The following is a 17,352-nucleotide window of genomic DNA, read 5'->3' as shown; positions in this document are numbered from 1 at the left end:
ATATTGTGTATTACAATTGGGGAAATTCAACAAGCAATAGTAAAACAGTGTGAAACAGAATATTTTATGCCTTAAAATTATCCTGTATTATAGTTTTATGAAAACCTGTCTTGTACTCAAAGGGTATCACTTACTTAAAATATCTTTTAAAATGGGTGTAGTTATATAATGTGAAATTTAGAGTGTATGATCTTAAGCCTGTTTAAGCATTTGGCTCTTAATAATTTTGCATAAGTATTTTTCCTATAACAAAGTTTAAATAGAATGCAGTGAAAGCAATAAGACTTCGGGATATTTTGTCCACTGAATCTCTGAGATGAAAGAAATCACCCGTCCTGATTTTTAGAATTTTTAAAAATTGTTTTCAGTGAAACTAGTCCAACCTTATGTAGACAGGTTCTTGTAATCAAAGTCATATTCGCAGGGCTGTTATCTAAGGAGGTGTTTTGGTAAACATGATATATTTAGTAAATACACCTCCCTATCTTCCACATGTCAAATGTCTTTAAAGCATTGCATTTTCTACCGTATTTCTAAACATATAGAAGTATTGTTCATTTTTCAGCCATTGCAGGGCTTCTACTTCCAAGATTATTTAAATTTTATAGAAGAACAAATGAAGTAGTTAATCAAATGCCCATTAACTCCTCAAATTCTCTAACTTCTGATTACATGGGTATCCCAAAGACTATTCTCAGTTGCATCTTACCATTACTGGACCTCTTCCCATCTCCAAATAATAAATTAACGAACCTTATAAATAAAAAAAAATGATATGCATAATTTTAAAAGTTAAACTGACTTTTCAGTAAGTAGCAGAGGAGCTTCCTGACTTCCTGCTAACAGTTTGTGAGTGGGAAAAAATGTGCACTTTTACAAAATTTGCAATTTTCATTATTGTATTACTACATTCTGTAGACTAGAATGAAATAGGCCCTCAGAATGGCTGACCAGGTTAGACACTTCCAGGTGCTTCCTCTTGCGCTTCAGCAGTTTATATCCTTCACTTCATTTCAGATTTTGTTTTTTAACTATTGCAATTATTTCAAAAAGGTGATTTCAGTGCTTCGTCTTAAAGATCAGTTTTTGTTTCAGCTTGAAATTTTAAGCCTCCTTTTTTTTCCATAATAGGACTGTGTATACATCAAGCTTGTGAAGGTTCTGCTCCTTACCTGAGTTCTTGCTTTCCCCCTTGCAATGGGAAGCTGAAGGTGGTTGGATGCAATAGCCTTTCTGCTAATTGCATCCAATCATGCAGCTCTTATATCTTATGCATGGTCTTTAAAGTGCCCTTATCACACTAATTCTTGAATCATCAAGGTTTAAAATACCTCATTAGAGAATGCTTCTCATAAATCCTCTTGCAAATCATGTCTCTTTCTCACAAATGTTTCTCTCTTCCATGTAAGTGTTATCAGCCCTGGGGTTCTGTGCAGCTATGATTAAATCTGGCTTAGATCTGCTACTCTGGTGTAGAAAATACCAACCAAATGTGTTTCATTTCAGCCTCTCTAGGTGGTATTCACTATCCATGTAGCCTTGGGCAGCCACATGGTTAACTGTGTTCCCTACTGAATGCTTCCTCTAATCTGTTACTGGCAGGAAGGGGAGACTTGCTAGCCCCATTCTTCTGTAGCCATCTTCAGAGAGATGAAACCTGAGTCTGTTACCTCATCTCTTTCCAAAATAGGATGTCTGCCAGCATTGATGGGAGAGGTAGCAAATGAGAAAGGAAGGAGCAAAAACTGTGACTGATGTAGTGGGGAGCAACAGATGTCATGTGGAAAATTGAGATACACTCAATAAGCATTTCCTACAAACATTTTCCTACTGATGTAACTTAGTTATGGGGTGTGAGATATGAGCATATGAGAGAGTGAGTGAGTTTAAGCTTTGAAGCATTTCAGACAGATGGAATTTTGTGGTTTAAGACAATTTACGTGGAATTACAGGGTAGGCTATTCACAGCTTGATGATTCTGCTTTAGAAGTGATTTTATATTATAATTAAAGAGATTTGGTGAAAGAGAATAGAAGAAGCTGCCTAAAGAATCAAGGGAAGTAAAGGTCAAGAGCTGCTGCTGCTGTTAAAAGTGTGTCATCTATAAAGAGCTATACCCTGTAAAAGAAAATAATACAGAGAATTACAGGTTACTCTTGTGATATCAACTTCAGCTTACACTATTGATAAATGCGGATTTCTTTAAATACATTATTAAAGGCAGCATCACCACATGAGTGAGAAAAAGTGTTTTGACATCTGTATTACAAATTGTACTAAAGTACATACTTGTCTAGAACAGAGAAAAGCCTGAGTCTGTTACCTGTTTTGTAAGCATCTCTTGCTTCTATTCTTGTCAAACTTCAAATTAATAAAATCTTCTTCCACTATAATTTTTAACTAGGGGTATTGCAGAAATCATGTGGGATATTTCAGGGATGTCACCATTTCATTGTGCATTATAGACTTTCCTTTAGAGATGGTGAGTCTAAAGAAAATGACATCAGTGTGAGTCACAGAGTATGGTCTGTGTTCCCTAAGCATATTGTTTTCTAGGCTTCGTGTTCTGTGTTGGACTGTCTTTCCTTCATTTTTATTGATAAAGTTTTGTTCAGATATGTCAGAAATACATACTACAGTTAGTGTTTCTTTTCTTGCTCAGGAGTTACTGCTTTTCACCAGATTGTGTTCTAAGGTTTGAACTTCAGATTGGTGAGACTTACATTGAAATTTTATATTTTTCTTCCTTAACAGAAAGGGCTATTGCAAGGCATGAAGTCAGAGAAATAGAGCAACGTCACACAGTCGATGGTCCCCGACAAGATGTGACACTGGATGAGGAAGATGATGTGGTGATTATTTACAACAGAGTTCCCAAGACTGCCAGCACATCTTTCACAAATATTGCCTATGATCTCTGTGCGAAGAACAAATACCATGTTCTACATATCAATACAACCAAAAATAACCCTGTTATGTCTCTGCAAGATCAGGTAAACTGCTGAATGCAGGATGTCTTTATGAAACCAGGGAAGAGCATAAGAAAAAACGTTTGCTATGTAAACTTGAGTCATCTGATGTATTTAACTTCTTTGTCACATATTCCAATATAAATGAAATCTAATATTTTCATATTTTCTTTGTAGAGAATATTATTTCTTAATAGGTTGAGGTTTTTGCTTGGCTACTGGAGGTGGTGTCTGTTTATTGGACAAAAATGAAACTGAAAAGGGGCATGACTAGGGTAGAAATGACCTTCGTTGTTATAACTGTTTTGGCTGTGTAATACAACTTGTCTGTCATCTCCATCTGCAGTGAATGCAGTCTTAGGCAATTTGCTCTCTGAGTAGTGCAGGCACTGTGCCATGCTGTCAGGGCTAGACTTGTGTCTTTAGTACTGGGGCTAGTCAGGTCTCACAGGTGATAAAAAGCATATAGAAAAGTGCTTGTAAATAGCTTGCTCTGCAAAGGACTGGTCACTTAGCATCCATTAAAATCCTCACTAAAATCACTGTAGTACCAGACTAGAAATGACCATGGCTACTGTATTTTAAAAAGATGATGAGGGTTCAGTGCTGTGTTTTTTATTAGGCTGGGGTGAGGAAGTAGGTTTATTGGTTTATTTTCATTAGTATTTCCTTGGCTGCCATGAGTGCACTTGCAGAGAATCCAGGTTAGAGATCTGAAACATCACTGTCATCATCCCTGCCTGTAGAACAAATGTTTCTGAGCTCTCTACTGCCGGTTGTATGCTGATCACTTAAGTTGATATGCAGCAGAGGCAGGAGCTGCTCTGCATTGCAGCATGTCAGCACTGAGCCTTCCAGCTCCTCTAAGTGCATGTCTGCAGGCTGAAGCAGCTCAGCACAGCTGGACTGGGGCAGGGGTTGAGGTAGGGATCTCTGTGCAGAGGAAATAATGGACTTGGGTGATACTGGAATCTGTTCTGTGATAGTGGAGTTGTGTTACTGTGGAGTATTTCCTCCTGTAAAATTGTTTCCTACATATGAAGGTGGTACTGTCATACATGATTACTCTGATAGTAAAGTCTGGTAGTCATCACTATAGTCCTGTCCACTGCATAGAACAAGTACTAAGACCTGTGCACTAAGAGCAGGGTGATTTTTCAAAAGATTTAATAAGCCTATTAGTTAAAAATCATACTCAAGTCAGGTATCATAGTACTGCACTTCCCATCAAATTCTGTTTCTGTCAAGGTGTCTTTTGAAATGGAGGTCTGTCCTGGAGGGATAGGAGAGCTAGTCATTGAGTAGGTATAAATTAAACATAATAAATTAAATTTCTACTCCTGTTTGAACTTAATTCAAATAAAATTTGTTCTTTGCTGGCTTAGTTTTATAAAATAGAAACTCTTCATCTTCCCTCTAATAATAATCTATTGAAAAATGGAAATCTGTCTGTGCTGAGCATGTCCACAATACTGTCAGTCCTACCTTCATTTGATACTATGCTCTTGTCCAAGGTGGTAAATTATGTAGTTTAATTAGACACTTGATACTGTTTTTTTGGTGGCCATTAACTAGGAGATGCTGACAATGAAGAACTTCATATATTGCATAGTTGTTCAAAGATGCAGAAATAATTATTCACCTTCAATACATGGAGAGAACACCTTGCCATTGCAAGTCATAGTGCATAATTCAAGAGATGGCAGGGGTGCTGAGTGGTAGCTGATGATGTTTACTCTGTGTGGGCTTGGACTAGCACAGCATATTCATATGCCACCTCCAGCAGTATAGCTCACTTGGGTGCATTAGGTGTTTATGTGCCAGTAGTAAAATATATAAACATATCATAGAGACAAAATTGTTCTGTTAGTGATATTGTGTGTTAAAGCAAATCTCCCTGGGTAAGGTGAAGATTGCTTTGGGCCTGACAGAAATTTGTAAGTTAGAGAGTGTTCTTTTGTGCAGTTTTTCTGCTGTACTTTTTCCAAACTACTGTAATTCTCTAACAGATTCTAAGTTCTCTGCCCATATGTGAAACCTATACTTCTTGAATGCAGTATGAAACAAATGATATTTAAAATCCACTCCAAAATAGTATGTATCTGATTTGAGATAATCTGATAAGAGTTGCTAACACCATTTTAGTTTCAGGTGTAACTTGTCCCAGCAATCCTCCTTTCTTTTGCAGCATCTGTGGCAGCAGGATCCTGGGAGCTGCCCCTCTTTCCCCAGTCTGGGCCTTTTCTTTGCAGCAAGCTGAATGCTGTGTTGCTCATGTTGCATTTCTGACCTGTGTGCTTTTCTTAATTAAGTCAGAGTAGTTGTTTGGTTGAGTTTTACTTGCTGCTTGCACGTTTCAGCAGTGACACTTTGTCCATACAAGAATGCCTGTGTTACAGCTCTCAGGATGGCATACCAGTCACACAAACTTTATTGCTTTTGTTACATGGTGAAGTTGTCATTGAAAGCACTTAAAATTAAATTACTGTTCTGCATTACAGCATGTATTCTTGATATATTATTTAAAAAGTGGGTGTGAGAACATTCTCTGTACTGTTATTAATGCTACAATTATCCAGTGTTTCAGTCCCTCAGCTTGCTGGTTTCTGTTTCTTGGGTTTTTTTCTCCTTCAATTTCTCTCTCAATTTTTCTCTAAAGAGCACCATGAAAATATATTATCTTGCTTCCAAGTGCATTCTAAAACAGTTGGTCTCTCAGAGGACAGCACAGTCATAGTGGCTTTAGTGGTACTTATTTCCTCTGCTAGTGGAGGTTTCAGTGGCTGTCAGAAGTGGAACAAGTGAAAAGCCTGCAGCAACTCTGCAAGAAATGAAAGTACTGTCATGTGTTTGTGGACATTTAAGAATTTTTCTTTTGGAGTTAGATGATCTACTGAGTACAAGTGCTGAATGTGCCAATTGTACTTTTCCTTCTGAGAAAGAACTTCTACTGCAGGACAGGTATCCTGGCTGTACTGTGGCTGAACTGGTGAACTCAATCTTTTCACCATCTCACAGAATTGATTCTCAGCTGTCCTTGCCTTGAGCTTGCTTGTGGCTGTTCATGGCATGCAGCCAAAGGTGTGCTGCTTGCCTGTTCCAGCATTCCAGACCTGTGGGTCAGAGCCAGCTCAGACACACACACACACGCACACACACACACACTTGCACACTAGCGCACGCACACACACACACACACACTCTCTCTCTCTCTCTCTTGCACACTAACACACACACACATACGCACACACACACACACTCTCTCTTGCACACTAACGCACACACACACACTCTCTCTTGCACACTAACACGCACACACACACTCTCTCTTGCACACTAGCACACACACACATACACACACACATTCTCTCTTGCACACTAACACACACTCTCTCTTGCACACTAGCGCACACACACACTCTCTTGCACACTAACACACACTCTCTTGCACACTAGCGCACACACACTCTCTCTCTTGCACACTAGCGCACACACACTCTCTTGCACACTAGCGCACACACTCTCTTGCACACTAGCACACACACACTCTCTTGCACACTAGCACACACACACTCTTGCACACTAACACACACACACTCTCTTGCACACTAACACACACAAACACTCTCTTGCACACTAGCACACACTCTCTTGCACACTAGCACACACACACACACTCTCGCACACTAGCACACACACTCTTGCACACTCAGGCACTCTCACGCTGAGACACAAGCACAGTCACATGCACACACATCAGATACACTCAGACACACTCACAATCACACACGCACGCTTGCAGACGTGTGCACACGTGCATCTGTGTGTGCATGTGTGAGTGTGTGTGACTGTGAGTGTGTCTGGGTGTGCATGAGTTCACGTGAGAGTGTGCAGTCAGACTCTAGAGAAGAGGCACTGATGGCTGCAGTTACTGGACAGAGATCAGAACTTACAGCATCACTTTTGTTTGCACACATGGCTTTTTCTCAGACCTGGTATGCTGGTTGGGTTTTTCCTTCTTTTGGCTCACTGGGACTTGTTTTAAATTCCTACTGTCCTAGAAACTGAATGTGTTTAACTTACCTGTCAGGACATCTTAAGCCCCTGGAGTACCTTTGATCAGGCTTTTTAATTCAGTGAACCTCAGCTGATTTCCCACTTACTGAAGGCTGTGAAGCAACTTTGTAACTGATTATATAAAAGCACCCTGAAACAGCTTCACAGGAATTCCATTCACATCTATGTGAACTTTTAAAGTCACCTCAAATTTTATTCAATTGGGCTCTGATGGAGAAGCTTGCTCTGTCTCTTGAAAGCTACAGTATCTGCTAAGCCCTGAAAAGAAAAGTAAAATTGATCATATTTAACAGTATGAAGCAGTGAGCAATATTAATCTCTGACCTAAAATGTGTGAATCCAGACTCATTAGGCTGTCCGTGACCTGGAACAATTCTGGCTTTTGGAATGCTGCAAATTATGAGAGAAAAAAAAATCTCTTGCCTGCAGGCTAGTTATAGGTGTTAAAAACTATAGTTCTCAGGGCTCAGCATGTTGCAGGTCTGTCCTAAGAGAGATGTAAATGTCACAGGTGTGTTATAAAACCTTCCTAGCCTTCTCTTAGCTTGGCTGGTGGTAGAGGCCTGAAACATCTACATTTTGATGCCAGATGGCTGGCATGGGGATCTAAAACAAAAAAACTTAGGATTTTGTACTTAACATTACCTTATGTCTAGTCCAAGTCTATTAAAAACTGAAATGAATTAGAAATCATGTTAGATGATACAAGATTTTAAAAAGCTCATTCATGGAAATGTAAATGAACACTTTAATATGTGAGCTGCACTGCACAGCCTAAATAGCATAACTGGTCTACTTGGAGAATTGTATCAACCAGCCATGACATTTTGGGGTTTATAGGTGAGGGAAGGAAAGGTGATTGATATTTTGTATTTAGGAAATATCTTTGCCAGGTAAAGAAGTATTTGTAGCTGAGGCTCTCCACTGAAAATATTTTGTCATTATTTTGGAAAGATACAGTGAATGGAATTGTGGTTTATTTCAGTTTATTTACCAGTAAAGGTAAAGGTAGTTCAACTGGATTCAAAGTCCCATATTAACAGTTTGTGCTATGGAAAAAATCAGACAGAAAGCCAATGCAGTTTATAAAACACCATTGTGTAACATTGTGCAGTGCTTTTCAGCTAGATTTGCCACCATTTTAATGTGCAATATATGCTTTAAATTTTGTAATACCGCAAACTGTGAAACTTGTATACTAAAAAAATTAATGTTACCTGTTATTAAAAATTGGAATAAATTTCTGTTATCTAAGAGTCCAAGAGCCAGTGTTTAAAGAAATAAGGTTACCAACCTCTTAAATCATAGACCATGAGTTTTGCACAATTGAAGAAACAGCAGCAGGCCAGTCTCACCTCTTAAAATGTTCAACTGGGAGGTTATAGTAAGTAGTAAATATTAAGCTTCAGGACACTTTCAATACATTTGACCTTACAGAATGGTAGTTAGTGTGTTGTCTTGAGTTCTCAAACTTTGCTTTTTTGTGTCTCTTGTCTCACCTTAGAATCTTTGTGGTTATCTGTTTCTCTGTATAACAGAAAAGATATTGCAGATGTGCAGAGAACATTATCTTTTAATTCACAGCTTCAGAAATGGCATATCTTTGTCAAACAGCTCAGGCAGTACAAATTTATCATCCTCTCTTTATTATCCAATTCACTAGTTTTGGAATAACTTTCAGTTACTTGCTTTGATGTTAAAATATTCTGTTCATCTAGTAAAGCCAAGCTCTATCAGGATTTGCATGTCCCACTTAATTTGATCACACTCTCTGGTTTGGGGCATGTGTCTTATTTTGTTCTTTGAAATGTAAAGCTATTCCTATTTTTGTGAAGTTTGCCAATAAGTGTTCTATCAGCCCTCATTTAAAGGCTACTTCATGCTTTAGCATGAAAATTTCACTGAAATGTTAGGCTTAAGATGACTATTCAAAATAGCAAACTGTAGATCTGATTTACATTGCATGCATTTATAACATTTCTGGATTATTTGTGCATTGCATTTTGGGATGGAGGAGCAAATGAACCCATCAGATTTGTTTCTTATATCCCAATAAAATAGGTTTAAGAACATGCTGTAAATCTGGTACACTTTTATTTGAGGGACTGAATATCAGATCTGACAATTCCATAAAATATGTACTTGCATTTCTACTGAAAGAATTCTGCCTTTCTTTCCAATTACAAATAAAATGCACTGACAAAAAAATAAATGTTTGTTTTGCTGATATTTTTGTGATAGGTTTCCTTGGCCTGTCCTTCTGATTGCTGTATTCTGCTTTTGTTAGTTTCTGATCATTAAATCCTGATGACCTAAAATCAGTCATCTGTATGCTGCAGGAAAGTCTACTTTAGGGGGCACAATTTTTTTTTATAATACTCAAAATAGAGTTTTTAATCGAATGCATTATAAGATCAAAAGCCAGGAAAGAGCGTGTATGGGTAAATGTAATGAGGCACACAGAAACACGTTTTGTTGCCCGCTTTCGCAGGTGCGCTTTGTGAAGAACGTGACCTCGTGGAAGGAGATGAAGCCGGGATTTTACCACGGCCACGTCTCGTACCTGGACTTCGCCAAGTACGTTCCCATGGGCTCCGGCCGGGCAGCCGCGCCCTCCAGCGCTCCAGCTGGGAACTGCAGCGTGGGCAGGAGCCGCGCCCCGGCCCTCGCGGAGTGCCGGAGTTTGGGGGTGATCTTCACCCATTGCTCTTCTTTTCTTGCATGATAAACTATAGCCGAGTCTCATTTAAAAAAGAAAACGTTTATATACTGGGATTAGTGTTCCTTGTCTAAATTCCAAGCTTGTTTTGCTGAAAATCATGGCTTTTCTCTGAAGCACTGGCAGTTTGGTTTTAGGATTGGCTTCCCATTTTGGGGAGGTTTAACATACCTATTCTCAAAAATGCTTCATATAAAGAGTAACACCACCTGCTTCTTAAGTTATGTAATTCTTCTCTACCTTAGTATCCTTTTACACTTTATCAAAATATGAAAAGTTGTCTTTTTAAGTAGTTTTCTGGTCTATAATAGTTTGATTTGCTAGAAAAAGCATTGAAATAATTCTTGTGGAGTTAAATGCTGCTACTTCTAAAATTAAATTAAATAAAATATCTTAAAAATTGTCCCACTGACTTCAAAGGTTCAGGATCATATCTTTATTTCCACTTTCATGTGTTTCTTTTCTTGTCTTATTTTTGCTTCTGGATCTAAAGCTGTGATCCTCAATACCTCAGTCTTATGAAACCTCCCCTTGAACTGACAAGTCAGTTTTGCTTAAGATGCTTACTAGGCAGTGCTTTATCTTGCACTTGGAGCATGTGGAAAATTATTTAAAATTGAAAGTGGCATTTTCAGATCTCATTACATTTGACTGCACAAATGATAGTAACTGCTACTTTTACCTCTTGCTGATGGTCACTCAGTGTTTCTATGTTTCTGTGCATTAAAGTATTTATTTAGATTCTTTTTTGTATGTAATAATTCCTTTTGTTTAGTCATTCCTTTTAATTACTCATTCTGTCATGTACTCTGATTTTTAATTTGGACTTTTTATTACAAAGAATGAGATGGGGAAGTGAGACCTGTGTGGATTCCCAATACTGTACATTATCAGCAAATGCTAAAAGCTACAGTAGTAGCTGAAAATAACCAGTAGCACCAAGTTTACAAGAAGTAACAGGCAAAAAGTTACTGACAAATCAGTCAATCAAATAAAATACATCAAAATTCATTAGTTTCCTTTCTGACTTTTTAAAATTAAAATGCTTCAACATTAATAAACACTTGAACTGAGTAACTGCTTTCTGATGCAGCAAAGCTGAATGTTATTTTATGCATTAGTTCATAAAGCTGAAAACATTTTCAGATACTGGAACTCCTAAAACTAAAATATTTTACATCTAGAAAGCATCTAAGCAATTTCACAGATTTCTTTCATCTGCATCTTCCCTCCAGGACTGTGTTATCCTTGTCTTTGTTGTTTGTTGCCCTTTCACCTGAGTGATTTTTTTTTCCCCACAACAGCTTGCTTTCTCATACTTTGGGTTTTCATTATTAAAATAATATCTTGAATACGCTGGTTGTGCTTGGCAAGGCCCACACCTTTAAGGCTGTGAGGTATGTTCTTGTAATGAACATTCTTGTAGTTAAGAAGTGTAAAATATTTCAGAAGAGTCAGTGCTTCCTTATCCATGGACATCAGACTTAGGTCCACTGTCAAATATCAGAAGTACCTCTTAAAATATGCTGAAAATTAAAGTACTGGATTCCATCAATAACTCACAGTATTGAGGACAAGTTATTGTAATCCATCCACGTAGAAATTATGCTAATAAAAGTTTAAGTTTTTTCCCTTTTCTTTTTGTCTTTAAAATTTCTTATCCATTTATTCTCTATTTTCTCTGGTAAATAGTTGGGAAAAAATGTTCTTTGACAATGCAATTGCCAATTCATTATCATTATTAATAAGGTTACAGTAATAAGTTATGTTACTGGTAAGTTTATGTTACTTGTAACTGAAACTAGTTCTTCAAGCTCGTGTGCAAATGCAGGTGACTGTACAATGCAGCACAAGCATTTCTAAGGGCTTGGATATCTGCAATTAACCCACAGATATGTGCTGTTCATTGGCTGAGTCTGCTCTCTATGGAAATGGTTTGTTACAGCTCCCCCAGCATTTGCAGCAGTCTGTGGAAGGGGACACCACCTGCATGTCTCATGCACTTCAGTGGAGTTTAAAGAGGGTGAAGTTCAAAGCCTGGACTTTGCATCAGAATAGTTGAAATATTCACCCCTCTCTCCTCTGCAGACTGTGGGAAGTCACAGCTGGCATGCAGAGAGATGTCAGCAGTTCTGCCTTAGAGTGCTCCAGCCTGAATCATTGGTACTCTACTGGCAGCACTGGAGAATCAAGTGCTCTTTCTGTAGCCTTTAACAATTTCTCTGTCTGTAGTGCTTGTTTTTGGCAAAAGCAATGCCTGTTAATTGTTTTTTTTCTAACTTCCTCCTTTCTGCTACTTTTGCTACACTTCTGTTCTTCAGCTTTTCAACTTAACATTCCTCATATGCACAGTATCTGGTAGTAAAATTTGCCCCTTTAAAAATCATGGTACTGCATCTTAAAACTGTGAGTTCTCTGTTTTAGCCAAGCTAGGCATGAATGGCCCTCTTTTGATGGAGAGCACTTTCCCAGTTTGCATAGGAACAGAAGAGAACTTTTTTTCAAGCTTCTAGCTTTACTTCAGGGCACTTGACACACTTGCAATTCCCACTGTGATATAAACTCTTTAATATTTGGATACCATAATAATTTGCCACAGAATATCTCGAATGGAAAAGAAAACTGAGAAATGTATTGTAAAAGCTGACTTGAGCATAGATCATTGAAAGGTAGCATTTGCACAAAACAGTTTGGTGGTTTAAATTTTTCTCCTGTGTCGTATGAGCTTACCACCTCATTTCATCAGGTTTCTGTTTGTAGTGGAGGGCATCAAAATTTGCTTAGGGTAAATGTCTATGGAAAAATTTAATATCTTTAGATAGAAAAGTTAATATGGTTACAGATACTATCTTAGACTTATATTTAATAAGCATAGCTGTATGCATTCAACCCAGGCTATGGATGGGCTCTGAGCTCTGTCTTCCTGCTATTAGAGTTAATGTCTCTGACAGCTGAGGACCTGCCAGGAAAACCACTCACAGCATTGCAAAGCCCAGTTCACAAGGACCAGAACTCCATATCAAACTTCCTTGTACTTGTTATAAACATGAATGTGGCTGCTAAACTAGTTAAGGCATTACTAGAGTCAAGATGGTTGTGTAAACATTTTTAGTATCTATTTATGTGACAATATATCTGTTTTGTTTGTTTCTTTAATAATAAACCCTTAAAATCATCATCTTAGGCAGACTGAAATTGAACTTACTTTCCCATCCATGTAGTGCACTGGGTATGAGATGAAAAGAAGTGATCATTAAGCTTCCTCTCAGTGTCATGTGTTCTGTGTATGGATTTCAGTTGTAGCAATAAAGACAGGCTTTTAGTATTAGATGAGAAGCTTTGACTTGTCCTTTGAAAGATGTTTTTTCCTCTTTTACTTTAGATTTGGTGTTAAAAAGAAACCAATTTACATAAATGTCATAAGAGACCCTATAGAACGCCTAGTTTCTTACTATTACTTTCTGCGCTTTGGAGATGATTACAGACCAGGGCTACGGAGGCGAAAGCAGGGGGATAAAAAGGTAAAGTACACCTAATAATATATGCTGAACTTACTAAAATCAATGTGAAGACAATTTTAAAAATACCCTGATCAAAGCCAAATTGTTATTTTATCAGCCTTGGTGATAGTGATGGCTTTGTAAGCTAAATTCTCCATTTCCTGTCCATACTGGAGCAGAGCATGACATTAGTAGGTTCTCTGTACCCTTATACATTCACTGTATGTTGCAATTTGTTAAAAAATTAAATAAAATAGGTTTTTAGATTGTTATTAGGTATCCAGAATTATAATTACCAGATTAGGTTTATCCTCCTGTGTAAGAAGGCTACATCTTTTCTTGTTGAAAATATGTTGAGACATTTTTTCAGCAAAAGCTGTAGAACTGCTGATGCTTTGGCTTTGTTGATTATTTTCATATAATTAGCAACCCAATTTATTCTATTTTTTAAAAATGTAAACACTGCAATATCTTTTTGGAAACTGTGGAGTCTGACACATAAATTTCTGTACTTCCTCCTCGCGTCTTAGTGGCTGTAGACAAGTTCAGGTTAACACATTCAAACATTGACTACTGATACAGTTTCAGGATGGCAACGTCATTTAGGCTCCATAATGGATTTGCTCCAGAAAGAATCTCTACATCCACTGTCATGGTTTGCAGTATGACCTTTCTGGGCATGTTGGTTTCGATTTTTCTTATATTGGGAAGAAAAGCAGGGTATAAAATACATGAGTATGGTTTACAAAATTGTAGCTTGAATAGTGTGGAATCCTATAAAATGTAATGAATTTTTGTACTTTACAGAGCCAAAGACTTTATACATTTTCAGTGATTATATTTTCTTAAGCTGATGCTGTTTTTCTGTACTGTTGACAATTTAGTGTAGTGCTGTGTGAGTACCAAGAGACATTGAAAAAACAAGCAAAAGTCACACAAAATATACAGCTTAGTCTATAAACACCATAACAACTAATGATTGTGAATAATCATCTTGTGTGCTGTCCCCATCCAAATAGTGCTTTTTAAATATTTGGAGCAAACCATTCCTCTTTTTTTTTCCAGTTGGGAACTAAATGTTCCTCTGTTATTTAGGCTTTAGCGCCATCTTCAGTTACTGCATTTCAGTTTGTCCAGGTATCCTGAAGCACAGCAGCATAGGAAGAGAAAAGCTTCAAGAATAAACTGAAATTAAGATTAAAAATTGTCATTATAGAACTGGCTAAACAGATGAACAGGTGATGTGATATATATCATAAAGGCATTTTAAAAAAAGAGAGATAGGATCTCATCTTTTGTAGCCTGTCTTCGTCTTTCCTGCTTGAGATCAGTCACTTGGAAAGCTGAGCATGCTGCTAAGTCTGAGCTGTTTCTAGGACATAAAACTTACTAAAAAGAGTAAAATTTAAGTGTTTCTTTTAATTTTGAATTATAATCCAAACAACGTGGTTAGGTAGTCACTGAGAAACATGCCAAAAATCCTTAGTGTTGCTGCTTGGTAGACTGCACTGTAAGCTGGGATTTGATTTGCTGGGAAAAAGGTCATAGGCATTTCTGTTTATAATGCTTGCAATGCATTGCATTATTAATTTGATGTTTTTCTATTGAAGGGACTTTTTACATTTTATCACTACGATACCACTTTCTTTTGGTTTGAGAGACTTAGTTGTTGTAAAGACTTAAAATGTTCTGTAAGCATTTCAAGTTCATTTGAAGTGAAATTGATTTACTGTATCAAGCTTCTGGCTTCTTTCATGTAAATCAGGTAGTACTATTTTTCCAAAGTGTCTCTGGAGAACTGTCCATATATAGATGATGTAAATTTTGCATACCTTAGTTATAAAATTCAGCTTAAAATTAAGCTCAAAAATGGATTGAGCCAACTGCAGTGTCTTTATTCTAGTATGTGTTACAGTAGATTAATGAAAAGCTCTAGAGTTGAAAAGTAGGGAAGATCAGGAATTACTTCTAGTGAAACTCAATTGTTCCTTTATTAGTGGGAAGGAATCTCAATGTATTTTATACTCTGGCCCCTCCTAGTCCATACCATGGCATCTATATAGAAGAATTCTCAACTTGGTTGTTTTCTGTACCCTGTGCTTCCAGTCATAGTTAGCTTGGCTCCAAATGCAGAGTCTGTAGAGGCAAGTGTTTCTTATAATAAATCTCTGGATGGAGCAGCCAAGGTAGGTGCATAAGAGGAAGTGTGGAAGGAAGTCTGTCCTATTTCAGCTTACTTAGAAAATGGCTTGCTTCCTCTTGCTTATTAACTGTAAAATAACCTGCAGGTATAAGCAAAGAAATCTTTCTTTGCATAGATGCCAGTTCATTTTTAGTATAAACATTCATAATTTAGGAGGTGCACTTAACAATAGATCAGTGCAGACTTTCCCTAGAGAACTATGCTAGGAAAAGCATACCAATGTCTTGTTTTCCCACTTAAGCTGCATTTTTATCTATGATGTGTGACATGTACAAGCTATTCTAAACTCAGAGTTCAATGTGAACCAAGGCACCATAGTTTACTCCCTGCTTTGGCATAGCATCAATAATTTTTTCAGATTATCACATAAACTTCACCTCAAAATAAAAGTAAATCATGTTGTCCTTTTTCTTAACCCCAAATAATTACACAAATGTGTTTTTACATAGTTGCTTTGAACAGAAACTTGTAATTATACTGAAGAAGCAAGCTAAAAAGTTGTCCATGGGATCTATTATTTTTTAATATAGCCTAGGTACAGGCCTTATATCTTGATTAGAAGTGTCACAAGTGCTTCCTTTATTGTGACACAGTAAAGCATTTACAAATTCCCTGCCGTGCTAATGGAGTTCCTATTGTAACTGTGTTATTGCAGTTGAAACTCTGTTACTACAGCAGTGTATCCACATCAAGAGCAATATTGTATGGAATATTCTGTTACGCTCTGAACAACTTCTTTTCAGTTCTTCTGATTGCCAAAACAAAATTAGCCTTTGAAATGGCAATTATTTCTCATTATTCAAATGTAATAGAAGCTTGTTTAATCTAAAAGACAAAATGCACAATGTTCTGTGTTAAAAAAGACCTAGCTGTTGCAGGATCACACAATTCCTCATGGCATTTGATGCTGTATCTTTAGTGACTTCTTTTATAGGGGAAAATAATTATACCAACAGTTATTGACTATTTTTGCTAGTTTTGACAAATAGCCTTTGCTAAAGTTATATCAAAGGTATATCAATGTATCAGGTAAGATCAATTGTTCATTACTTGTAACCATAAAGGACTGTCCAAGTACTGTTTAGCTGAGATAGTAGATCATCCTGATAACACTGTGAAAGCAAGGCTTGACATTTTTTTCTAAAACATCATATATGTGTTTTTCTGTTTGAGATGTTAGATACATAGATGAGATTTTAAAGCTCAGCTCAATTTTGTCTTTGTTCCAGACCTTTGATGAATGTGTGGCAGCTGGAGGTTCCGACTGTGCTCCAGAGAAACTTTGGCTTCAAATTCCATTCTTCTGTGGCCACAGCTCAGAATGCTGGTAGGGAGCTGAATGTAGCTTGTTCATCAAGTACATCAGTGCTGAAATCTAAACTTTAACAAATTTCAGTATGTAGTCCAGTTGATAAAAGTGTGAGGGACTGAACAGAGTGAAGCAGTGGATACTTGAGTGTTTTCTGTTAAAGATGGATTTACTGAAACAGTTTTGCACTTCTTTAAACTAGCAGTATGTTACAATACTGTATCAGCAGTGCTATGAGGGAAAACATGTTTTCAATTTTAAAAATCATTTTTGCAGATTTAAAGTCTTGACATTTTTCTCTTATGTCAGACTACAGAATCCTTCTTTTGGAATGGATATATTTTAGTTCAAGCTCCCAAAGTTCCTGGGAATTACACAATAATTGAGATCAGGATAAATTTATCGTCTTTTTAAACGTTTACCAGATATCCAGTAGTCAATGCTACTTAGCAGAAACTGAAACAAAAGCAAATTGTGTCCATCTGTCAATGCAAAATATTTTATAATAATGGCAAAGACTTTAAAAAACTCTTAAGCAAAAAAACCCCATAGAGTTTTTGAAAGATTGAGTGATA

The 17,352-nt window shown here is 37.1% G+C and overlaps 1 protein-coding gene across 1 annotated transcript in view; it reads left to right on the top strand.

The window, feature by feature from the left end:
• Positions 1 to 17,352, top strand: part of HS2ST1 (heparan sulfate 2-O-sulfotransferase 1) — a 79,079-nt gene that overhangs the window by 54,957 nt on the left and 6,770 nt on the right. The window contains exons 2-5 of the mRNA XM_071436343.1: positions 2,755 to 2,993; positions 9,538 to 9,623; positions 13,148 to 13,286; positions 16,698 to 16,795. Of these exons, the coding sequence (XP_071292444.1) occupies positions 2,755 to 2,993; positions 9,538 to 9,623; positions 13,148 to 13,286; positions 16,698 to 16,795 (562 nt within the window). The remainder of the gene's footprint in view (positions 1 to 2,754; positions 2,994 to 9,537; positions 9,624 to 13,147; positions 13,287 to 16,697; positions 16,796 to 17,352) is intronic.

The sequence above is a fragment of the Agelaius tricolor genome, unplaced genomic scaffold, assembly GCF_023055355.1.
Source record: "Agelaius tricolor isolate 1412-34295 unplaced genomic scaffold, bAgeTri1.0.p SCAF_11, whole genome shotgun sequence".
NCBI classification, from domain to species: domain Eukaryota; kingdom Metazoa; phylum Chordata; class Aves; order Passeriformes; family Icteridae; genus Agelaius; species Agelaius tricolor.
The sequence above is the reverse complement of the archived record's forward strand: the minus strand, read 5'-3'. Positions and strand labels throughout refer to the sequence as shown.